This window comes from Molossus molossus, unplaced genomic scaffold (genome assembly GCF_014108415.1).
Source record: "Molossus molossus isolate mMolMol1 unplaced genomic scaffold, mMolMol1.p scaffold_m16_p_1, whole genome shotgun sequence".
Lineage (NCBI taxonomy): Eukaryota > Metazoa > Chordata > Mammalia > Chiroptera > Molossidae > Molossus > Molossus molossus.
The window spans coordinates 86,915,155-86,941,150 of record NW_023425344.1 but is presented as its reverse complement, the minus strand read 5'-3'; the positions used below and the strand labels follow the sequence as shown (position 1 = coordinate 86,941,150).

The window sequence follows — 25,996 nt, the reverse complement described above, 5'->3', positions numbered from 1 at the left end:
CCCCAGATTGCAAGTTGTCTGAACCCAAACAAACAGATCTCCACAAGGTTCAGAATCAAACAATAAGAGACATCTATCTGGGCATCCCTGGAGCAACAGGCTTCCTGCTGGAGGCTCACCCCAGACAGGCCATGGTATCTCAGCTCAACACCTCCTGAACTGAGTGAGATCTCTCTTGTTCCTCCATAGACCTGAGCCTCTCCTTTACTATTTATCATTGAACTGGTAGACCAGTAGTCACAACTGAACTGTCACTGAGGCTTACTGATTCTGCTTCACACAGAGCTCTCAAATTCAATCTCTCCTTTCTAGCTCCACCTGCCCTGGCTCAGATCCTTACATCTCACCTAGATCACTGTAACAGCTTCCTAGTTGGCTTCTCCTATCAATCTATTCCAGATTAAGGTCTATTCCAATCTTCTAAAAATCACATACAGCAAACTATTTCTAGATTTAAAGACCTCTGTTTGCTCTTTCTTCCAAAGAGAACCAATTTCAAATAAAATTTTCCACAAGTTGATTCCTGTCTATTTCTCCATCCTCACCTAATCATCCCTAGTACCACCTACCTGCTAATCCTGCATCCCAGAAATGTGAAATGTACTGCAGCTTCTTGAATACGGCACACTGTTGCATGCCTCCTTGCCTTTGTCCATATTCCCACCCTTGCCTGGAAAGCTCTGACCAATGTACCTACATTGCATGACCAACTCTTACTCTGAACTCTCTCATCTTCCCACCACAAAACCCATAGAACTCTATGTACTAGTTCCCTTTTTGTGAACTCTTCTGACTTCTAGATTTATATTCTAAATTTTCCTAAGAAAATTGCATTTTGTAGTACACACTAGGCAGTTATCTTAATTAATACATCAGTCTCTCTCAGGTACTACATGAATCATCATTGTTAAAATAATTCTTTTTGATCTAGGCAGTCCAAGAAGAATAGTTAATCTGCAACATGACTACAACAGAACAGAAACAGGAGTAATGCACACAGCACCTGGCGAGTGACCAGCAGTAACCTCCACACTGAGTCATGTCTCAGCCAGGCCACACTTATCACCTTCTAAGCACTTGGCATTTAAGCCAGTCCTTCCAGGCCTTCCCCCATTCTCTGGAGGCTAACCTCAGCAGGACCCCTGAAATTATATTCTTGTAAATATTTCTTTCATCCTTCCATCTTCCCTTCCCTCCTTGTTTCCTTTTCAGAGCAAATAATGAAGGATCACAATCCAGAGAGAAGATTTATAATTAATATAAATTATAGTCAGAAGAGTTCATCAAAAGAGAGCTACTATAGAGCAGTTTGATTTTTTTTAACAGAGAAGCAAAATAAATATAAAAGCTTGGAGCTCAGTGTGAGATTTTACAAAAAATCTTGACGCACCACAGGGTGGAAAACTAATTGAACCCAAGAACAAGCTTCAAAGCAAAGCAATGATCTAACCAAGGGGTTTACTTGCTTGGTTCACACATTTCACAGGATAACTCCACATTAGGTGGTTCATAAAACAGGGTTTAAAATGATTTGTTTTTATTCATTTTTCTATGCTTATATTTTACTTATTTCCTTCTTCAACATTTTCATTCCTTCCGTCTGTGTTAAATTTTGCTCACCACAGCTCTGAATAGTGCTTTCAATGACAGCCCATGTGTGGATAGTAAACCCTCAACATATGTTAATAAATCCAACAACTTCTGTCCTTTTCACTGTTGAGTTTTATCTGTTTACATTTATTCTTTTGGAGAAATTTCGATTTCTGCCATCTTATTTTGTGCTATTTTCATTTGTTTCTTCTTTTTTGTCTTCTGATATTTTAACTAATTGCTTTTTATACACTTTTACCCTTTCTATTAATTTGGAAGTACGTTTGTTTCCTCTATCCTTTTTTGTATCTTTTTTGTTGAAAGTGTAACAGATGACCCCATTTTTCCCCATTGATCCCCTCCTCCCTGCTCCCCACTCCCCATTTTCACTACACTATTGTCTGTGGTTATGCATTTATGCATATAAATTCTTTGGTTTATCTCTTCCCACCCCTCCTTCCCCCTTCCTTCTGAGATTCATCAGTCTGTTCCTTTTCATGTTTGCCATGTACATTCTGAGACATTCTTACTTGGCTTAGAGTATAAAGTTAATTTCTCTATCCTACTACTGAATAATGATAAAGATCTTAAGTTGCATCAATCACAATTAAGAAATTATTTTTATCTTATTTTTTTTAAATGTTTTTATTGATTTTAGAGAGAGAGAGAAAGGAAAGGATAGGGAGGGAGAAGAAACATCAATGAATTAGAGAAACATCCATCAGCTATTGATTGGCTGCCTCCTGTACACCCCCTACTGGGGATCTAGCCCACAACCCAGGCATGTGCCCTGACCAGGGATTGAACTAGTGACCTCTCAGTGAATGAGATGATGCTTAACCAACTGAGTCACACCAGCCAGGGCTATCTTATTTTTCAGAATGCCCCAAATTGTCATCATGACTATTGTTTTACATAGTTATTGTTTCTAAGATTCATCTGTAAAATTTCTAACTATTTTACTCTCCATTTTTTTTTTTCAAATCTTTATTGTTGAATGTAGAATGTATTACACATGTTCCTCATTTTTCGCCCATTGACCCCCCTCCTCCCCACTCCCACCCACCTCCCGCCTTTTCCCACACTATTGTCTGTGTCCATTGGTTATGCATATAAGTTCTTTGGTTTAATTCTTCCCACTCCCCAACCCCTATCCCTTTGAGGTTTGTCAGTCTAGCAATGAATTTGTACTTCTTAATCCCTGCACCTTTTACACCCACTCCCCCAACCCCCTTCCCATCTGGCAACCAACAAAATGTTCTCTGTATCTATGAGAATGTTTCTGTTCTGCCTGTTCATTTTGTGTGTAGATTCCATTGTCGATAGATATGTATTCATTGCCATTTTGTTTGTTCATATATTTTATCATTTTCTTAAAAAAGAACCTTCAACATTTCATATAATAATGGTTTGGTGGTGATGAACTCTTTTAACTTTTTCTTGTCTGGGAAACTCTTTATATGGCCATTGATTCTAAATGACAGCTTTGCAGGATAGAGTAATCTTGGTTGTAGGTTCTTGTTTTTCATCACTCTGAGTATTTCTTGCCACTCCCTTTTGGCCTGCAAAGTTTCTTTTGAGAAATCAGCTGACAGCCTACGGGAACTCCCTTGTAGGTAACTAGCTGCCTTTCTCTTGCTGCTTTTAAGATTCTCTCTCTGTCTTGAACCTTTTGCATTTTGATGATGATGTGTCTTGGTGTGGGCCTCTTGCAGTTCATCTTGTTTGGGACTCTCTGTGCTTCCTGGACTTGTATGTCTGTTTCCTTCACCAAGTTAGGAAAGTTTTTTGCCATTATTGTTTCAAACAAGTTTTCGATTTCTTGTTCTCGCTCTTCTCCTTCTGGCACCCCCAAGATGCGAATGTTGGCACGCTTGAAGTTGTCCCAGAGGCTCCTTACACTATCCTCATTTTTTTGGATTCTTTTTTCTCTTTGCTGTTTTGATTGGGCGTTTTTTGTTTCCTTATATTCCAAATCGATGGTTTGCTTCTTGGATTTACATACTCTACTATTGAATCTGTGTAAATTATTCTTTATTTCAGTTAATGCCTCCTTCATTTCTGACTGTGCATCCATGATTTCTGACTGGTCCTTTTTTATGCTCTTGAGGCCCTCACTAAGTTCACTGAGGTTCTCACTAAGTTCACTGAGCATCCTTATAAACAGTATTTTGAACTCGGAATCTGTTAGATTGTTTATCTCCATTTTGCTTAGTTCTTCTCTTGGGGTTTTGTTCTGTACTTTCATTTGGGACCTGTTTCTTTGTCTCCTCATTTTGGCTGCCTCCCTGTGTTTGTTTCTGTGTACGTATTACTTAACGAGCGGTATGGGGCTAGCTGAGACCAGATGCTGCTTGTTTGAAAGAATTTAGGAAAACCTGAAGCAGGATCCAAGACAGGCCAATTCTATGGTTAAGCAAGTGGCAACAGCTTGGGTGGGTCTGAGAGTTGGGTGTGGCGGGGCCTCAGGGAATCATCAAGGCGGGGCTACCAGTGTGAGCTAGGTTGCTGGAGTCCCAGATATGGCAACTGTGTGCCGCCCCAGGGAAGGGCTCACCAAGGGAACAAAGGCCTCTGACAGCACGTTTGTCCCAGAGAAAGCCCCCTCTCCAGCCCTCGCTCCAGTGCCAAACAGCTCAGTTCTTCCCTGTATGTCTCTGGCGCACCTCGAGCTGCCTCCCCTCCAAGCTTAGAGGGAGTGAGTCCGATAAGTCCGTGCACAGGCCCTTTAACGAGCTGCCTGGGGCTCCAGCCGTGTCAGCTTTCCTGAGCCTCAGTTCCTGCTGGGGACTTCTCTTCCTGGCACTGGAATCCTGAGCGGGGCACCTGGTGTGGGACGGGGACCCCTCAGTCCTCAGGGAGGACCTTCCCAGCCGAGGTATCCTCCTGATTTTTATCCGCCACACGTGGGTGTGGGACCAGCCCTTGCGCCTCCGCCCCTCCTACCAGTCTGGATGTGGCTGCTGCTTTAATTCCGTAGTTGTAGGACTTCCATTCAGCTTGATTTCAGGCAGTTTTGAATGATGGTTGTTCTGTAGTTTAGTTGTAACTTTGATGTGGTTGTGGGAGAACGCGATGCTGCGTTTACTTATGCCACCATCTTGACCGAAAGTCCTCCATTTCTTCTTACATCTTACTTTATGTGTTCAATTTTATTCTTCCAGAGTTCAAGAACTCTTTTTTATTTTGTTAAAAGTTTATTTTAAAAAAATATGTTTTTATTGATTTTTTTAGACAGAGAGGAAGGGAGAGAGAGAGGGAGAGAGAGAGAGAAACATCCATCAGCTGCCTCCTGCAAGCCCCCTACTGGGGATCAAGCCCACAAACCTCTGCATGTGTCCTGACCGCGAATCAAACCAGTGGCCTCTTGGTGCATAGGTTGATGCTCAACCACTAAGCCACACTGGCCAAGAACTCTTAATAAGACCCTTTAAATCTCTCAAACTTTATTTTGTTGAAATGTAGTTTATTGGATATGAAATTCCAGATTGATTGTTATTTCCACTCAGAACCTTGAAGACATTCCTTTGTCTTTTGGCCTCTATTAACACATCTTCTGTAAATTTAAGATTTTTTTGTAAATTTAAATAGTTATCCCGTCTTTCTGCTTCTGGGGTTCTATAGTTTTCACCACAGTGCTTCAGGTACAGATTTATTTTTTTCTTCTTAGAACTCATAAAACTTCTTCATTCTAAGCATTCACCTTAAAGTCAAATTTATCCTGTTAAAGACGGGAGCTACTGTATGGTACAAAAGAAAGCAAGAATGAATCCTATAGTGTTGTAATGAGACTACTGGTATAAATTAGTGGTTTTTAATATGTAAAAATATAAGCAGCCCTGGCTGGTTTAGCTCAGCAGTTAGAGTGTCGGCCCATGAACCAGAGAGTCCCGGGTTCGGGTCCCACTAAGGGCACGTACCTCAGTTGCAGTTTGCCCCAGCCTGAGTTGGGGTCGTATGGGTGGTGGCCACTCGATGTATCTCTCTCACATCGAGGTTTCTCTCGCTTTCTTCCTCTCTCCCTCCCACTCTATCTGAAGATAAATGCAAAAGTGTCGAGTGAGGATTAAAAAAAAAAGAATACACACACACACACACACACAAATATAAATAAACAAAATAGTACAGCCAGTGTGGTTCAGTGGTTGAGCATCGACCCATGCACCAAGAGGTCACCAGTTCCATTTCCGGTCAGGACACATGCCCAGGTTGTGGGTCTGATCCCCAGTGGGGGCATGCAGGTGGCGGCCAATCAATGTTCTCTCTCATTGATGTTTCTATCTCTCTCTCCCTCTTACTTCCTCTCTCTCTCAAATCAATAAAGGAAAAAAAATTGTATAAAAAGCAAAAACAAAATAAAAAGATGCAAATGTTTAATGTGTGGGTATATTTTTAATTTGATATATTTATATATTTATTTATTATTACTATTTTTTTTAATCCTCACTCGAGGATATTTTTCTATTTATCTTCAGATAGAGTGGGAGGGAGAAAAAGGGAAAGAGAGAGAAACACTGATGTGAGAGGGACATATCGACTGGTTGCCTCCCACACGACCTGACCAGGGCCACAACTGAGGTACCTGCCCTTGACCAGAATCAAACCTGTGGCCCATTGGTCCAAGGGCCGACGCTCTACCAGTGAGCCAAAACAGCCAGGGCTGATATATTTATATTTTTATGTAAATGTATATCCTCTTTTTGAGGGGGACCGTGAGAAGCAGCACTTTCAACAATGAGCATATCTAGCTTGCAGACATTTGCTCCTAAATACCACTCTTATCCAGAAGGAACCAGAGCTCCTGGGAGAAATGGCTAATTCCAGGTCTGGGGCCCAGGAAAAACAAGATAAGCCTGGAGTATCCTGTAGTACTAGAGAACAAGAACATGCTCATTGAAGGACAGGAAGCATATTGAATGGATACAGACACAGTATCAATGGTCAAAACTGAAACTTGAGCATTAAAATAAATGATAGTAACAGACTGAAAAAAAAAAAGAAAATATGTAGAATTGTACACTTTAAACCTATATGATTTTGTTAATTAGTGTTACCCCAATAAATTCAATAAAAAGGAAAAAATAGTAAACAATGAGTTCATCCTGATATAATTAAGTAGATAAATAAAAAGTTTGATAAGGGACAAGATATTTACATAGTTTTAATATCCTCCACACAAATGCATTAACCCCAAAGGAGAAAAGGTAGCTTCAAAGGGAGGAAGTCTGGCAGATACCACCTTAGTTAAGTGATTAAAGTGAACATTATCAGTAATGTGGCAAAGCAGAATCATGCAATGAAAGAGAATACACGCAACACTCTTGTGATACTCCTCACAGTGATGTATAATCTGAATCAAGCCACAAGGAAATGCAGACCAATCCAAAGGAGACATTCTAAAAAATAACTAATCTTCAAAGGAGTGAAAATCATTGAAAGTCAGAGAAAGAATGTGACTGTTCCAGATTAAAGGAGACATGACAACTAAATTGAACTGTGATTCAGAACTTTAAGCAATAAAGAACATAATTGAAAAAAAGGGCAAAATTTGAATGGGGTCTAGGAATTAGATGGTAGTGTTATCGTAATTAGCTAGTTTACTAGTATTAACAATAGGAAGAGAGCAAAGGGGAGGCCAGACATTATAAGCATGGTCATCTGAGCAGCTTCACCAGGAAGATACAGCTTCACGCTCCCCAGGGAACCACCAGTCCATTCTCTACAGATCACTGGGGAATGGGATTAAACAAAGGGGGAAGTGGGTGCATGCACAGAAGTCAGGGTGCCACAGGGAAGGTGCTTGCCTGTCAGTCTAGCCTGGGAACAATGGATTGGCTAGGGGTGGACCCCATCAGAAGCCCAAAAATTTTTGGAAAGTTAAAATCCCTAGACAAATTCTTTCCTGCTCACTTGTTCTCTCTTGGGCTCTTCTTGCTCTCTCTTGTTCCATGACCCTCACTGGCCTGTACATTCCCTGTTCTCTCTTCATAGCCAAGCAGCCGCATGGCCCATGGCCATGAGAACTCCACATTCAAGATGCTGCACTGGACTGGACTTTAATACGAAGCAGAAACTTTGGTCAGTAGCCTTAATTCTGGCCCTGCTAGAGACAAGATTGGACTTCTTCCAGGGCAAGGTGGACAGAGAAGGGACCTTGGACGGAAACCCCCTGCATTTTACATTATCAATAAAGTTTTCCACGAAACCTCACCCTCCTGTGGGGACATCAGGAAATTCTTTTCTTCGCGACACCTGAGAACTCCATTTTCACCGGTAACAGTAATGTATTGGTGTTCATTTTTTTATTTTGATGGTCATTTTGTGGTTAAGGTGGAGAATCTTCTCATGGTTGCAGGGGAATGGCATCCCATCAACAACTTAGTCTCAAATATTTCAGAAACAAAACATTCTTCGACCACATTTACAATTTTTCTGTAAGTTGGTGACTGTTTCTAAATAAAACAATGCTAAAAACAATAGTTTTAGCCTGGCTGGTGTGGCTCAGTGGTTGAGCGTTGACCCATGCACGAACAGGTCTCTGGTTCGATTCCCAGTCAGAGCACATGCTGGGGTTTGTGGTCTTTGATCCCCAGTAGGGGGTGTGCAAGAGGCAGCCAATTGGTGTTTCTCTTTTATCAATGTTTCTATTGATCTCTCCCTCTACCTTCCTCTCTAAAAATAAATAAAAACATTAAAAAAAATAAAAACAACAGTTTTAGACAAACACTAAAATGACCATTTATAGAGGGAAGTGATCTATTAACAAAGGAATCACACATTAAATAAAACTTTTTTTTGTATGGCAATAGGAAACTACAGTTACATAGGGAATTGAAAAATTAAACACACACACACACATCACAAAAACTCATGTGTCCTCCACAAATTCCTGTTTAGAAACTCCAAGAATTTGGTATTCTTCTGACATGCTAGTAAAGTTTAAAAGAAAAACTATCATGCTTACCCTATGACAACCTTTTCTTAGAGGGATATATTAAAAGACCATTCTGAAAAATCTTACACAAATCCACCACATATGCAGAATTGAACTATTTTGAGACTGATTCACCCAAACTCAGCTCCTCCTTTCAATTTACATCCAGTCTATGTCCCATCTTTAAAAGTCTGCTAGTTACTAATCCAGTTAAGGCTTCACATTTCCAGAGCAGCATCAGTTATTTGTAAAATAAACTTACTTATCTAGACAAATATGAATAAAACTGCTTCTCTTGGATGTAAACTAATGATAAGATATTTTCAGTGGAAAAAGTCTTATAGCAAGTATATCAATAACTCCCACTACATGCCATTTAACTAAAAATAATACATTAGGAAGTGTCACTGAAAGAAAAACTAAATTTTTAAAGTTCTCTGTGTTCATCCCTTTAAAACAGGAATAGCAACCTGCCATTGTTTGATACAATATACTCTTTATTCCTGATAAGAGCATACACAACCTCACTTAAAAGTCCTTGTACAGGAACATGTCTGATTTTAGGACTACATAGTCAAAGATCCACTGAATGGCTGGCCATAGTTACTCAGGTAATGTGTTTGAGTTAAATGGATTCTGTAATTGTACTTTTTCCTTTGCCCTTGTTCGTGAATAAATGACAGAATCTACATTCTAATTTCCCATATACAGTATCGAGTCCTATAGTCACATCCGAAAAAAGCTGTGATTCCCCAAGGCACACTTGGTCCGTGCTGAACAAGCAGCTGTGTGACCTCTATCATGTCCCTTTTGTTCTTTTGTTTTTCTTTATTGATCTTAGAGAGAGGGAAGGGAGAAGGAGAGAGAGATGGAAACATAGATGAGAGAGAACATCAATTGGCTGCTCCCCACTGGAAATCGGGCCCACAACCTGGGTATGTTCCTGACCGGGAATCGAACGGGAGACCTCTTAGTAGTGCATGGGTTGATGCTCAACCACTGAGCCACACCAGCCAGGCTCCCTTTTGCTTTTCATTTTATTTATTTGAGAGAGAGGAAAAACATCAATTTGTTGTTCCGCCAATTTATGTATTCATTGGTTGCTTCTTGTATGTGCCTGACTGGGGATTGAACCCACAACCTTGGCTTTTCAGGACAATGCTCTAACTAACTGAGCTACCCAGCCAGGGCTCTTTTTGTTTTTTAATATGACCAAAGAATATGCAGTCTAGAGCAAGTATGAGAGAGACCCATCCTAAAATAAGATCCACGAAGTCTTTTCTCATTAAAAAAAGAAAGAAGAAAAAAGTCTCAAGTACATCTGAATCATCTCAAAATTGCAGTTAAAAACTTACATTATCTAAGGAAATAGCAGCAGAGAATGGCTAGTTTTAAACCAACTAACCAAAAAACAAAACAAAACAAAAACAAAAACAAAAAATTATGTTATTGCTATGTTCAGGGATTGCTCAATTGTATTCCACAGATATCATTAGATCATGTAATTCACTTTAAATAGATTTAAGCTAGAAACCAGATAAGGAAAAGCAACAGACTTGGTGCCTAACATTAGGTTCTTCAAAACTATCAAATTCTCCTTGAAAGGATAAATTCTTATCACATCAAAGATATTAAAAACAATGCAGATCAAGGTCTGAAAACATTTCCAAAAATGCAGTAGTAATATTTTACAAAGTCAATAGAATTATTATCTATTTTTCCAAACTAAAGATAATGTTTATTTAGATAATAAATATTTATTTATCTATATAATAATATAGATCTATGGTCTAATGTGTATATAAATATAAACATATTGGAATATAGGTATACACACATTTAAAGATGTGCATATATTTATAGTCACAACTTTTCTATATTGCAGAAATACCTGATGATGTTTGCATGACAAAAGGGTCAGGTCCATAATGGGAAACAAAGGGGCACCACATAAAGGGAACACATCTGGATTTCTTTAGCAAGCTATTATGCTCTCTGTGCGGTAGACGTGAAAGTGCTCCCCTGAGTATCATAAGCTATGCAGCAGATGCTTTTCACTGGAGATCTGGATGGGCAAAAAACTGATCAATGAAACTGCGGTATATAATGCCTGAAAATATAGTTGTTCATCAACAATTAATTCAGTTAATATCTACTGAGCACCTGCTAAGTGCCGAGTGATCAGACTTACAAACCAATCTAGCCATCCTTCTCTGCTTTCTAATTATTACAGGGAAGAAGTCTTTCTGAATCCCCCCCCCCCCCCCCCCCCCCCCCCCCGCACATACAGTTAACACATTTCCCCTGGGTTCTAGATTGCATCCCTTCCTGCCACACTTGGGAGACTTCACTTTCCTGAATATTTTTTTCAATCTGATCTTTCCTATAAAGCAGGTAAGCATACTCAAGCATCTCCTACCTTCTGATCGCCTTTCTCTCTATCTCCACCCCCTTTTCCAATCTTAGCTACATGAACAAAAAGGGGTCCTATGGAAAGTAACCTGACAAGGTGATCTGATCAGAAATTTCTAACTGGAAATATCAGGCATTTAACTTTTTAGTAAAAGGTTTATCTTTGCCTTAAGCAAGCCCTGTCCATTATTCTGTGAATCTAGGTTAACACACCTTTGAAATAAGCCACAACCACCCTCAAGAAAGCACATAACCTTGTTAACTATCTTGCCATCTAATCCTGCCTTGCTTTTTCCCACCTCCATATAATCTTCCCTACATCCCCTCCTTAATTTCAAATGCAAAAAGAATCTGCAAAAGTGTTATTCTCTGCAGCATTTGAAACCTTGCTCCCCAACATGTGTTGTCAGTTTGGCTCAAATAAACCCATAAAAATCCCCTACAAGTTTGGACATTTCTCATATCAACAAGGCTCTATCTCCACTTTAGAGCCTCTCCTTGTGCAAATAATGTGTATATATGTTGAAATCATTTAGGATATTGATCCAGCTCATACAATCTTCCAACTGCTAGATACTGCCCTTACTTCTATGCAGAGTGTAGCAGTGGTAGGTCACCCCAAACCATGTCTGTATTATGTGACTTCTAGTTCCCCTAATGGTAATTGACCAGACATCTGCTCTATATTGAGCCAATCAAGTTCCCATTTCAGGAATCTGAAACTAAATCTGTGTTCAAAATCTGTGCTCGTAACTATTGATGATTATGTCAAAAACCACTTTGAAAATTGGCAGTATCTCCAAATATGCACATACCTAATGACCCAGCAATTCCACTCTTAGCCAAGAGAAATAATTACGTATGTGCTCAAAAGATGCATATAAGAAGCACATGCACAGAAGTGCTCTAAGTGTGGTGTCAGAAAGCAGGATGGTAGTTTTACTTCAGGGTTTAGGTAGTAACTAAAAGAGAGCATTATAGAGGCTTGGGCTTCCAGGGTGCTGATAGTGTTCTGTTTACTGATCGAGGTTCTAATAATGTTCACTTTGTGAAAATTTATTAAACTAATGGACAATGCTATTGTTATTCTTCAAGATTTTCCAATATAAATGTGATTCTTCAAGATTTTCAGCTAACTCTGAACTGAACACTTGAACTGACATTTAAATTGTCCTCTGTGAGAATTCCTTACAATTAACAGGCTTAAGGCAGGAATAATGAGAGTAAGTACGATAATGCAGGGCCCCAGAAAGAAAAATAATTTAGAAAGGAAAACTTCACATGGGAGGTTCCTGTCACTAAGAACATACATCTTTTTTTGCTCTAATCTAAGCCAATTATTGTCAAGAATATCTCAAAGTAAGAGAATCGAGACTTGAGAAGGTCTAGCAAGATGTCTTCTTTGCTTTGATGCCTGGGTATCTGAGATAATAGAAGGCTGAGAACCACATGGGGCAGCACAGTTGGCATCTCTACTCAAATCCTGCAAACCAATACATAAAATGCTTTACATTTATTCCACTGCAGGCATATTTAATGATACAGTTACAGTTTCTTTTAAAAATTCCTTACAAATACTATGTTCTATTCAAGTAAATGCAAAACTAAAAACTTCAATGGAAAGTCAGATGATTTAAATTTTATTTCAGCAGATAAATTACTCTGTCATTTCTAATGTTATGAATTTATATACTTCATTTTGGACTCCTTCTGAAAATACACTGTGTGAAAAAAGAGGGGATGATGGCAGCAGGCAGGACCGAAGGGAGGGTGAGTGTGTGAGAGTGAGCGAGTGTGTGAGAGAGTGTGAGTGGACGTGAAGGTGGATGACCAAACCCGAGCAGTGCAGAGCCACTGGAGCAGAAAGTTCCTGTGCTGTGGACGGGAGCAGACAGCTACCGTGATAAGTGGCCCTTCAGGGAGCTTCTCCCTGGAAGATCCCGGGTCTTCCCTGGGAGGAGGCAGTGGGAGCAGTTAGGGCCCAGCAACCTGAGCCCATCAGTGCACCTGGTACCATCAGACCAGTGGACACTCTGTGTCAACACAAACCAGTGCACAGTAGTGGAGCTCCCAAGGTGCTGGTCACGGAAGCTGCAGACAGCCTGGAACCCAGCACCATTTCCTATAGTAGCAGCTGGATCAGAGTGGAGATATACCCCCAAAAAGAGAGGCTGGGGAGCAGACATTCATCCTCAGGCAACAGAAGCACAGACCAGCAGCTGAGACCCATCCCCAAAAACTATAGCAAAAGCTGAGCAGTAGTTGAGCCCTTTGGGGCAGCAGTACTCCCCAGCCACCAGAGGCCTGTGCGGTCCAGCAGTTCACAAGACCAGTGGGAAGCTAGAGCCCCAAAGAGACTGGTGAAATCCAGCTGCCCGCCTGTGGGAACTGCAGGGTGCAGGGGCACCAGAGAGGCCTGTGCCACCCAGCAGGAACTGTGCAATCGATCTACTTACCTGCGAGACATGCGGGGTGCTGAAGCACCAGAGAGGTCTGTGCGACCCAGCAGGGACTGCGCAATCTAGTTACCCACAGGGCTGTGGGGTTCTGAAGCACCAGGGAGGCCTGCTGCACGACCCAGCAGGGACTGTGCCATCCAGTTACCCGCGGGACCTGCAGGGTCACCAGAAAGTCCTGTGCAACCCAGCTGTGCATAAGATAGGTTTAGAGGATGGGAAAATGGAGGAGTGAATGGAAGCTACACAGAGGATCTCCCAGGACCAAACAGGAATTACAACTAAAATAAAGACAAATCCTCAGAAAAAAGCAACAGAAAAACAGCAGGACAGGACCATATAACCAGGGACACCGATAGGATCTGTGGAGGCATGAGAGGGTGGCAGGCTGGGAGCCCATGGATAGCAGCAGTCTTAGCTGAGAGCAGTGCCCTTAGGGAATAAACTACCAAGCCCCCTCCACAGCACAGAGAGCCGAGACATAGCACTAAAATAGCCTCAGCCACTCATCTGGAAGCTACGGCAGAGGGAGGGCAGACTGGGCTGGAACTCTATGGGGACACTCGGGATTTGGAGGGCACTCAGAGTTTTTGCTGAGTTGTGGCCACAAAGGACGGTGGCCAGTGTGCTCCTTCCCAGAGCTGTGGGGGAAAAGCATCAGCCCCCCCCCCCCCCCGAGATTCAGCTTTTCCCAGGTGAGGCAAAGAAATGCAAATTGAAGCTCATTAACAACCAGCATCTATCCCACCCTCTGGAAATCCTCTTATGCAGAATACCAGGGCTACATTCCAAGTACTGAGCAACTGAGACTACTAGCCACCAGGAAAAAGCTAGAGGATAACTGAACCTTTCCTGGGCTTGCAAATCTACCCAGGAAAGTAAGACTTGACAGTGGCGTTTAATGTGGGCCCACCCAGGCTCATCCAAACCCAGTAGAGGGAGCCACAAACAGCAGAACACAAACACCACAGGGAAAATTTGGCAGGCTCCAAAACACACTGAGATAGCCAAAATGGTGAAACAAAGAAACAAATCCCAAATGAAAGAACAAGAGAACTCTATCAAATATGAGATAAATGAAATGCAGCTAAGCAAATTATCAGTGGTAGAGTTCAGAGCCATGATCTTGAGGAAGCTCAACAGCATGAGTAAGGACATCAGCACCATGAGTAAAGATATAGAAACACTGAAAACCAACCAAGTGGGAATAAAGAATGACATAGCAGAAATTAAGAACACACTGGAAGGACTAACCAGCAGAGTAGAAAAAGCTGAGGACTAGATCAGTGAATTAGAAGACAGGGTAGAAAAAAATCAACCAATCAGAAAACCAAAAGGAAAAAACAGGAAGATAGCTTAACAGAAAGAACTGTGGGACAACTAGAAACGTAATAACATTCGCATCATAGGACTCCCTGAAGAAGAAGAAAATGGGCAAGGGTTAGAGAATATATTTGAAGAAATAGTGACAGAAAACTTTCCTAACTTGGTGAAGGAAGAAGGCATTCAAGTTCAAGAAGCACAGAGAGCCCCAAGTAAGAAGAACCCAAACAGGCCTACACCAAGACACATAGTAATTAAAATGCCAAAAATAAAAGACAAAGAGAGAATCCTAAAGGCAGCAAGAGATAAGCAACAGGTTACCTACAAAGGAAACCCCATAAGGCTAGCAGCTGACTTCTCAACAGAAACACTACAGGCCACAAGGGAGTGGCATGAAGTAATCAAGTTAATGAAAAACAAAATTCTGAATCCAAGACTACTCTATCCAGCAAGGCTATCATTCAAAATAGAAGGTCAAATAAAGAGCTTTCCAGACAAAAAAAAAGGCTAAGGGAATACACTGACACCAAACCAGCACTGCAAGATATGCTAAAAGGACTGCTGTAATTACTAGAATAGGAAGAAAAATAAAACCACACTAAACAAAAATAGCAATAAATAAGCACATATCAATTATTACCTTAAATGTGAATGGTTTGAATGCTCCGATAAAAGACACAGCGTAGCTGACTGGATAAGAAAGCATGACTCACATATATGTTGTTTACCCACCTCACAACAAAAGACTCACATAGGTTGAAAGTGAAGGGATGGAAAAAAATCTTTCAAGTAAACGGAAAGCAAAAAAAGCTGGAGTAGCAATACTCTTATCTGATAAAGTAGATTTCAAAATGAAGGCCATAACTAGAGACAAAGAAGGCCACTACATAATATTGAAAGGAGCTATCCAACAGGAAGATATAACCTTGGTAAACATATATGCACCTAATATAGGAGCACCAACATATCTTAAAAATCTTTTGGAGGACTTCGAAGTAGAAATCATCAGCAATACAATCATAGCAGGGGAATTCAATACCCCATTGACACCACTGGATAGATCATCTAGACAAAAAATTAACAAGGAAACGCAGACTCTAAATGAAGCACTAGATCAAATGGATTTAATAGATATCTACAGAGAATTACACCCCAAAACTGTAAAATTCTCATTCTTCTCAAGTGCACATGGGACATTCTCAAAGATAGACCACATATTAGGGCACAAACTAAGTCTCTACAAGTTCAAGAAGATTGAAATCTTATCAAGCATCTTCTCAGATCACAGTGGCATGAAACTAGAAATCAATTGCAACATGAACATGCAAAGACATTTGAACACATGGAGGCTAAATAGCATGTTATTAAACAACAAATGGATTACCGAGGAGACCAAGGAAGAAATTCAAAACTTCCTGGAAACCAACGAAAATGAACACAGAACAACACAAAATCTATGGGATGCAGCAAAAGCAGTTATGAGAGGGAAGTTCATAGCACTACAGGCTTACCCCAAGAAGCAAGAAAATTTCTAATAGACTATCTAACCTCACAACTTAAAGAACTAGAAAGCAAACAGAAAGAAAACCCCAGAGCAAGTAGAAGGAAGGAAATAGTAAAAATCAGAGAAGAAATAAATGACATGGAGACCAAAAAAAAAAACAATTCAAAGGATCAATGAAACAAAGAGCTGCTTTTTTGAAAAGATAAACAAGATTGATGGACCCTTAGCTAGACTCACCAAGAAACAAAGAGAACCCAAATACACAAAATCAGAAATGAAAGGGGAGAAATAATAACTGACACCACAGAAATACAAAGGATAATGAACAAATATTATGAACAATTACACAGCAACAAATTCGACAATCTAAGTGAAATGGACCAATTTCTAGAAACATATAGTCTACCAAAATTGAACCGAGAAGAGATAGAAAACTTGAACAAACCAATAACAACAAAAGATATTGAAGATGTAATCAAGACTCTTCCAGCAAACAAAAGTCCAGGCCCGGATGGCTTCACACGGGAGTTTTCCTGAACATTCAAAGAAGAACTAATACCCATTCTCCTCAAACTATTTCAAAAAATTCAAGAAGAAGGAAGACTTCCAAACTCGTTTTATGAGGCCAGCATAATTCGAATTCCAAAACCAGAAAAAGACACTACAAAGAAAGAAAACTACAGGCCAACATCCCTGATGAACACAGATGCCAAAATCCTGAACAAAATACTAGCAAATCAAATCCAGCAACACATTAAAAAAATTATTCACCATGACCAAGTGGGATTCATCCCAGGGATGCAAGGCTGGTACAATATTCACAAATCAATAAATGTGATACACCACATAAACAAAATGAAAGATAAAAATCATATGATCATATCAATAGTCACTGAAAAAGCATTTGACAAAATCCAGCACCCATTTCTGATAAAAGTGCTCAGCAATCTGGGAATAGAGGGATCATATCTTGACACAATAAAGGCCGTATATGAAAAACCTACAGCCAACATCATACGCAATGGGCAAAAATTAAAAGCATTTCCCTTAAGAACAGGAACAAGACAAGGATGCCCACTTTCGCCAGTCTTATTTAACATAGTACTGGAAGTCTTAGGCACAGCAATCAGACAGGAAGAAAAAATAAAAGGAATCCAAATTGGAAAAGAGGAAGTAACATTGTCATTATTTGCAGATGATGTGATACTATACGTAGAAAACCCCAAAGACTCCATCAAAAATTTACTAGACTTAAATGAATTTGGCAAAGTGGCAGAATACAAAATTAACGTCACAAAATCGATGGCATTCTTATACACCAATGATGAACTCACAGAAAGAGAAACTAAAAAAAAAATCCCATTTACCATCTCGGCAAAAAAAAATTAAGATACCTAGGAATAAACTTAACCAAAGAATTAATGGACCTATTTGCAGAAAACTACAGGTCATTGAAAAAAAAAAAAAAGAGAGAGGAAGATATAAAAAAGTGGAAGCACATACCTTGTTCATGGATTGGAAGAATCAACATCATTAAAATGTCCATACTACCCAAAGCAATCTATAGATTCAATACAATCCCCATCAAAATACCAACGCCATAATTCACAGAACTAGAACAAATACTTCAAAAGTTCATGCGGAACCAAAAAAGACCTCGAATAGCCACAGCAATCGTGAAAAAGAAGAACAAAGTTGGAGGGATTACATTACCAGATTTCAGGTTATACTACAAAGCCACTGTAATCAAAACAGCCTGGTACTGGCACAAGAACAGGCATATAGACCAGTGGAACAGAACAGAGAAACCGGAAATGGACCCAAGGCAAAATGCTCAATTAATATTTGACAAAGGTGGCAAGAGCATACAGTGGAGTAAAGACAGCCTCTTTAATAAATGGTGTTGGGAAAATTGGACAGCCACATGCAACAAAAATGAAACTAGACCATCAACTTCCATGATACACAAAAATAAACTCAAGATGGATAAAAGACTTAAATGTGACTTATGAATCCATAAAAATTCTAGAAGAAAATGTAGGCAACAAAATTTCAGACATCATATGCAGCAGAATTTTCACTGATACATCACCTAAGGCAACAGAAACAAAGGAGAAAATGAACACATGGGACTACATCAAACTCAAAAGTTTTTGCACAGCAAAAGAAACCACCACCAAAATGGAAAGGCAACCCACTGTATGGGAGAACATCATTGCCAATGATACATCAGATAAGGGGTTAATTTCCAATATATATAGAGTGCTCATACAGCTCAACGAAAGAAAGACAAAGAATCCAATTAAAAAATGGGCAGAGGAAGTAAATAGACACCTCTCCAAACAGGACATACAAATAGCTAAGACACATATAAAGAAATGTTCAACATCACTAATCATCAGAGAGATGCAAATTAAAACAACAATGAGGTATCAATTCACACCTGTCAGGATGGCCGCCATCAACAAATCATCAAACAACAAGTGTTGGCGAGGGTGTGGCGAAAAGGAGACTCTAGTACACTGCTGGTGGGAATGCAGACTGGTGCAGACACTATGGAAAACAGTATTATGTTACCTCAAAAAATTAAAAATGGAACTTCTATTTGACCCAGTGATCCCACTTCTAGGAATATATCCTAAGAAGCCTGAAACACCAATCAGGAAGAATATATGTACCCCCATGTTCATAGCAGCACTATTTACAATAGCTAAAATTTGGAAACAGTCCAAATTTCCATCAGTAGATGAATGGATACAAAAGCAGTGGTACATATACACAATGGAGTACTATGCAGCTGTAAGAAAGAAAGATCTCTTATCCTTTGAGACGACATGGAGGGACCTGGAAAGTATTATCCTAAGCGAAACAAGCCAAACAGAGAAAGGGAAGTATCATATTATCTCACTTATTTGTGGAATATAATGAACATAACAGTCTGAGGAACGGGGTAGTCCTAGAGGTATGGAAGTGGGGTACAGACTGACAATCCCCAGAAGAGGGGGTGGTCGGGGAGAGATAAACCACAGAACTTATATACATGCATGCATGAACAATGGATATGGACAACAAATCTGGGGACAGGGCGGGAAGGGAGATGGAGGGGGGAATCATTAGGGGGAAAAGGAGAAACATTTGTAACAAAAATACATAAATTAATTTAAAAAATAAATAAATAAAAAATGAAAATACACTCTATGTATTTATAGCTTATGTCTGCCCTTTATATCTCTACTTTCTTTTTTGTTTCTGTTTTTTAAATGTTTTTTTTCCTTCATTGATTTCAGAGAGAGAGGAAGGGAGAGAAAGTGAGAGAAAGAAACATCGATGAGAGAGAACATAAAATGCCCCCCGCCCCGATGCTCCCCACTGGGGATTGTGGCTCACAACCCGGGCATGTGCCCTGACCAGGAATCAAACCCATGACCTCTTGATACATGGGTCGATGCTCAACCACCGAGCCACTGTCTACTTTCTAACCTCACACCCTACTGCTGATATCATTTTTTAATAGTCATTATTTTGGATATCAGCCTCAGGGTCTGATATTCACTTTGCTACCACACCCTGATACCTATCAAGACAGCACTGGTCAGAAACTGGCAATGATAGAGACTTAAAGGGGATAAAACAAACAAACAAAAAACTAAAAATAATAATCATTCAGTTGCCTCTGAAAATATCTATATAGCAGAATACATGTTGTGGTAAGATGTATTTTTGGTCTATTGGCATTCAATAATTTTTTTTTTTAGGAAAACAAGAAAACAAAACAAAAAAACACTGACATGAACATCTAACTGAACACTGAAAATATTTTTTTTAAAGGTGGTTCATTAAAACCATAACATGCAGCCCTGGTTAGTGTTGCACAGTGGTTAGAACATCATCATGAGCACAAAGCATCCTGGGTTAGTTTCCCATCAAGGACATGTACCTGTGTTTCAGGTTTGGTCAGGGCATGTGAGGGAGGGAGCCAACCAATTAACGTGTCTCTCTCACATTGATGTTTCTCTTTCCCTCCTTCTCTTCCACTCTCTCAAAAAATCAATGGAAAAAAATATCCTTGGGTGAGGATTAACAAAAACAAAACAAAACCCATAACATGCAAATGAATGACAACTCACCTAACACAAAATGGAAAGAGAATGTGAGTCTAGGACCACAGCAGGAACCACAACAGGAACAGACTGTTGTATGTGCTTTCCAGAAGTCAGCCCTCTGGCTGTGAAGACAACACAACCTCAGAAGGAAAAAAAGTGTGTAATTGATTGCTACGGGGCATGGGGCAAGATTGTACATGCAACAGTCATTCAGAGAAAAAAATTCATTAACTATGTGAGAGGCCACTGTGCTGGGCCTTGAAGACAGGAAGTGTAAAGGAAGAAAGGCCTGGGGAAGGTACCTGGGTGGAGGATCAGCAGAGCCAAGAGATGGGAAGCAGACATTCGCACAGGAGGGACAATAAAACAGAACTGATGAGTCTGACGGGGAAACGATGAAATGAAGTAGTTAAGAAAATATAACTGAGCCCTGGCCGGTTTGGCTCAGCGGTTAGAGCGTCGGCCTGCGGTCCCGAGAGACCCGGGTTCGGTTCCCGCTAAGGGCACGTACCTCGGTTGCAGTTTGTCCCCGGCCCTGGTTGGTCATGCGGGTGGCAGCCACTCGATGTGTCCCTTCACGTCGATGTTTCTCTCTCTCTCTCTCTCTCTCTCTCTTCCTCTCTCTTCCTCCCTCTCTATCTGAACAAAAAATGTCCTCGGGTGAGGATAAAAAAAAAAAAGAAAATATAACTGAGTTTAATCTTGATCTGTCATAGGTCAAAACAGCAAAGTTTTTGTTCTGGCCTGTGTGGATCAGTTGGTTGAGTGTTGTCCCATGCACCCAGAGGTCACCGGGTCATGATGGAGGAAGCCAATCAATGTTTCTCTCTCTCCATTTCTCTTCCTCTCTTTCTAAAATGAATTTTTAAAAATATTTTTTAAAAGCATAGTTTTTAACAACAGAAACTATTTTCAGTATAGTAAAATCTCATTACTTAGACTTCTTTCAATTTGAATTTAGCAAGATTCAGTGAAAGTAATTTAAATGAAACATACTATTAAAGGTCTTCTAAAGGAAAGAATGGCAAAACAAAACAAAAAGAATTATCTGAGAAACTATTTGATCTTTTGAGGAGCGAGGACACAGGGAAGCAGGAAAATCTTGTGGGGGCATCAGTTCCCTGAGGCTTTTATCCAGTGGGTTCTCCCCTAAGTGACTCTAGCTCTACTGAGCAAATCTCATAGCCTCTTCCAGTGTCTGTTCAAGAGTATAATTAAAAAGCTGAATTAGATAAGTGGTTTCAAATACTTTTTAAAACCTGAAACCCTGCCCCAGCTGGTTGGAATGTCGTTCAGTACACCAAAAGATCACAGGTTTGATTCCCGGTCAAGGGACATACCCAGGTTGAAGGTTTGATCCCCAGCTGGGGAGTGTGCAGAAGGCAGACCATTGATCTTTCTCTTTCAATGTTTCTCTCCCCCAACCCCCTTCATCTCTTTCTAAAAATAAATCTAAAAAAAAAAAAAAAAAAGTGAAACCCTTGAATGTGCAAATGTATTCCTCCACAGGAGAAATGTGTAACAGACACATAAAATCTGCTCTAAAAGACCACAGCCCCAGTGACTACCCTGTAACTCTGCTTACCCAACCCACCACCTCCCCTTCCTGTGATATGTAACCCCACAGATATCTTCCAAACCTCTAGGGCCCTCCGAACACTGGTTGTAAATCTCTGGATCACACATTTCCAAAGGCCTGCCAAGCTTAAGACTCGGGGTTCCTCTTGTTAAATGCAATTATGACTAGTAAGTACTTAGTTGGTAATAAGAGGGAACATGTTAACTAAGACAAACATAACTCAGATATTTTTATTTCAATCCAAAATGAATAAATTTTCCTTCGTCTGCAATCATTTTAAGGTTAAAGACTTGTTTTTGAGAGTAAATCCATTGATGGGCATGCTGCAAAAACCCTTACCAGACAATACCTGGTATCTCCAGTTTCTGTTTATTTACAGAAAGACCTTTAAGACACTCGAGAAGCAATCTGAGTTCAGAATTCTTTTAGATTTTCATGATTTTTGTTCCCAGACTTGCACTGTTGGCTTTCCCACATCTAATTCAACAACAAATCTGAGTAACCCATTTATCAACTTATCAAAGAATTTCACTTAATTTCCATAGACTAACTCATATTCACATTTCTTTGGTTTGTATACTATTTAATCTAAGGACATAATTACAGTAACACATACAACTAATATAAACATTGGTGGAAACAGTTGAATCTTGGGAATTCAACAGACAAGAGCAGCCTCAAGAATTCAGCATGCTTGTATGTTTTACAGATGGAAGGAAGAGGTTTGAGTAGAATTTTGGTAAAAGGAATTTGATTAAATAGACGGTAGAGAACATTGATACTGTACATAATTCTATCTAACTTAAGTATTTCAGAAGTTGTTTTTATGTAACTTTATGTAAATCATACTATATATTATTTCATTAGTCAAACTCCTAAAGTACTGGGTTTTTAATATTCTCTACTTCTCGACACTTAATTAACTTAGTAAGCATCACTGAATATACTTAAAAGCAATTACATGTAAAAGTCTGTGGTAGCTAGTTTCTAAAATGGACCCCGATAATCTGTACCTCCTAGACTCACACCTTTGTGCAACACCCCTCACAGGGAATTAGGGCTGGCCTGTGCGGCCAATATAATATGGAGAAGTGACAGAGTAGGACTTGTGAGGCTAGGTCATAAAAGGCACTGTAGCTTCTGCTTGGTCTCTTGGATCATGCTCTCCGAGGGAAGGCAGCAGTACTTATGAGGTGCTCAAGAAACCTAGTTGAGAGGTCCACGTGAAAAGGAACTGAGGCCGCCAGCCAGCAGCCAGCCATGTGCGCCTTCCAGTGACTGCAGCTCTAGCCAGCATCTGCAAGCTCCTAGGAGACACGGAGCCAGAACCGCCCAGCCATGCCCTCCCCAATTCCTGCCCCACAGAAGCTATGTATATTAATAAATTATTATTGTTGGTTTAAGCCACTAAGTTTTCGAGTGATCTGTTATGCAACTATTCAAACTTCTCACTGTTTTAGGTTGCACTTCTTCAGTTTGAAACAGCAAGAATTTACTTTATTCACACTCTAAATCTAGGGGTCAGCAAACTACAACCCATGAGCTAAGAATGTTTTTTATTTACATTTTTAAAAGGTTGTTAGAAGTGTGCTGACCTCTGCTCTAAACAAACTCCAGTAATGGAGGGAGGTGGTGTTTTGAGTTTGTCCTTTGATAACATTTATCTAGGCTAAGTAAGAGTGGAAGACTTAGGAGAGGGTTCTTGCCCCAAAGAACGAGATTCCAGTGCCTTTGCCGAGGGCGTGGCTATTGTTGACATGAAAAACAAGCAGCTGCCAGGGGCATAGGAACTAGCAAGAGCCCCAGCTGGAGCTGGGCTGTGGAAGGGGCCTGTTTGTCGAGCGAGTGAGCTAGTCTGGAGACCATCTCTCAGAGGAAAGAGTGCAGACCAGGACACAGCTGAAGCCATGTCAGAAACAGCCAGCAGGTGGAGAGAGGAAGGCCTGAGAGTGCTGCTTAGGAGGGTATGTGCGGACCACCGGGCTCTCACATTGGAGAAAGGAGAGCCAGAGTGGGCAAGGGAGTACTTCCTGCTACTACCACTTGGCAGTGTGCCCCGTTTCTCTAGGACAAAGCCCAGTGTTGCACTAGCTGGCAAAAGGGAAATGTTCACAGGGTCCAATTCCAATATCACAGAGCAAAGCTGGGTAGATTTGGAGGTGAGATATAATAAATTAGTAACTGACAGTATATTTCCTCTTTCTTTCTCATCCATTTTGTCCTGCATTTTTTAAAGAAAAAACATGTCAGCCTTGGCCAGTTTGGCTCAGCGGTTGGAGTGTTGGCCTGTGGACCAGAGAGTCCTGGGTTCGGTTCCCACTAGGGGCATGTACCAACAAAAAAAAAAAGGAAAAACATGTCAGCGTGTGTTGTGTCCACAATATATGACGATATTCAATATTTATCACTGTATTTAGTAAACATGCCACAGACCCTCAATTTCACTCTGTTATGTAACTTATTTTCCGAGTAAAAACTGACGTATAGTGAGTTAAAGAAGTTTCATATTCCTATCTAGTTATCCAATGTTGGGGAAAAAAACATAAAAGGAAGTATAATAGATGAGAAACAAATTCCTCACTCAGTTCCAGCCCCAGGAGATTGGGTAATACAAATAGAAATGTGTTATTCATCATCAAAGCCCAAATCATGTGCCTGTGTGTAGTGCGGTGGTAAACATTCCCACCAGAATTATACAGACTGGCTGTGCACTCAGTTACTTACTTAGCAGGAATTATTTGCAAAACCAGCTTCCTCTGAAAGAATATCCTCTATGGTAAATTATACCAGCTTGGTCCCATCTGTGATGCCAGTGACCTCTACCCAGAGATGAATATTTAAGCAGAAAGATAAAGAATACAACAAACTATTACATAAAGAATTAAAAGAAATGCTATATGTTCTGAAATCTGTGAAATGCTGAAGCTTAGTAACTCTTCAAACAAGTTAGTTCATCGAACAGAGTCCAGGGAAGGCAGTTCATGTAATGCAGAGAAAGAGGGAGTAACTTTTGCAGCTGAAAGTTATATCTTCTGACTGAAAATAGCCTTTAAGAAGAACGTTTTTAGAAGATTCTTTTTCAATCTGATACAAGAAAAAAAGAAGCCATGTTGCCCAAATCAGATTTCCCATAAACAGTCTAGGTTGGAGAAAAGCTCTAACTTAAGCTCTTAAAAGTTCTCAAAACGACAGACTAAATTTTAATTCAGGGGGATCAAGAAGGAAACGAATCTAAGCTTCTCTGAGACACTACCAAACAGGACCCACAAATTACTGTCCAGTAACAAGTCCCAAACTGCTGCTCCGAGTGCTTCATACTTTGTCTATTCTATGCCTTTGCCCTTGGTTTGCTTTGCCTCTAATGCCCTCTTCCTAGACTCAATCCTATTAAAATTCTAGCCACGAAGCCAAACAAGGGTGAGGCAGTTACAGTGAGACTGCCTGAATTGGAGTCCTGCTTCTGTCAGCAGGACCCTTGCCCAGGTTAACCCTTCTGAACTTCACCTTCCTCTCCCTCTCCCTCAAGAAAAGCCCAATTTAGTAGAGGGCAGAAATCATTTTCCCGTCCATGTCAGGCCCTTGTGACTCTTCCCTATCTCAGGACTCCAACAAATACTATTTCCATTAAAAGTGAGACATCCTTGGAGCCACACGATTACTTTTCAAAGTCCTAAAGTTCCTTTAAGATCTTTGCTCCGAATAGGTTTTCCTTGTTAGTTTCTGTCCATTCAAAACTCTTTGCCAATAAATAATTTGGTTATTTAACATATTTCATCCCAAAATTCAAAAAGATGAGCTTTTATATCCCTTATTACTTTTTTTGTTTAATAAACAAACTTGTATTATTATATGTTACCACAGGGTATGGGAAAGAATGGATTTTTGTCTCCCAATTCTTTAAGTTGTATACGGTAAGCACATATTCCTTTTGTAATTGAGAAACATATATATTTATTAATAATGCCATAAAATCTACACTTTTTTATGTTCATGTTTTCTATGAATCAACTGCAGAGGTGCAAGTACATTAAAGTCATTTCATTGTGATTTAACTCTGATAGTGACATAATTTTGACTTGGCATTAAGCAGAAATG

General features: G+C 40.1%; 1 protein-coding gene across 4 annotated transcripts in view; it reads right to left on the bottom strand.

Annotated features, from left to right (window-relative positions):
- Nucleotides 1-25,996, bottom strand: part of MCUB (mitochondrial calcium uniporter dominant negative subunit beta) — a 108,698-nt gene that overhangs the window by 37,466 nt on the left and 45,236 nt on the right. The window contains exon 1 of one of the 4 annotated variants that reach the window (XM_036277974.1): nucleotides 13,393-13,416. The exons of 1 other annotated variant lie outside the window; for it this stretch is intronic. Coding sequence is in view for 1 of the 3 variants with exons in the window: in XM_036277953.1 (XP_036133846.1) it covers nucleotides 10,416-10,451 (36 nt within the window). In the remaining 2 variants the exon portion in view is untranslated. Of the gene's footprint in view, nucleotides 1-5,510; nucleotides 5,549-10,415; nucleotides 10,587-13,392; nucleotides 13,417-25,996 lie in introns of those variants that run through there. 2 more of the 4 variants (XM_036277953.1, XM_036277965.1) reach the window with 2 other exon arrangements.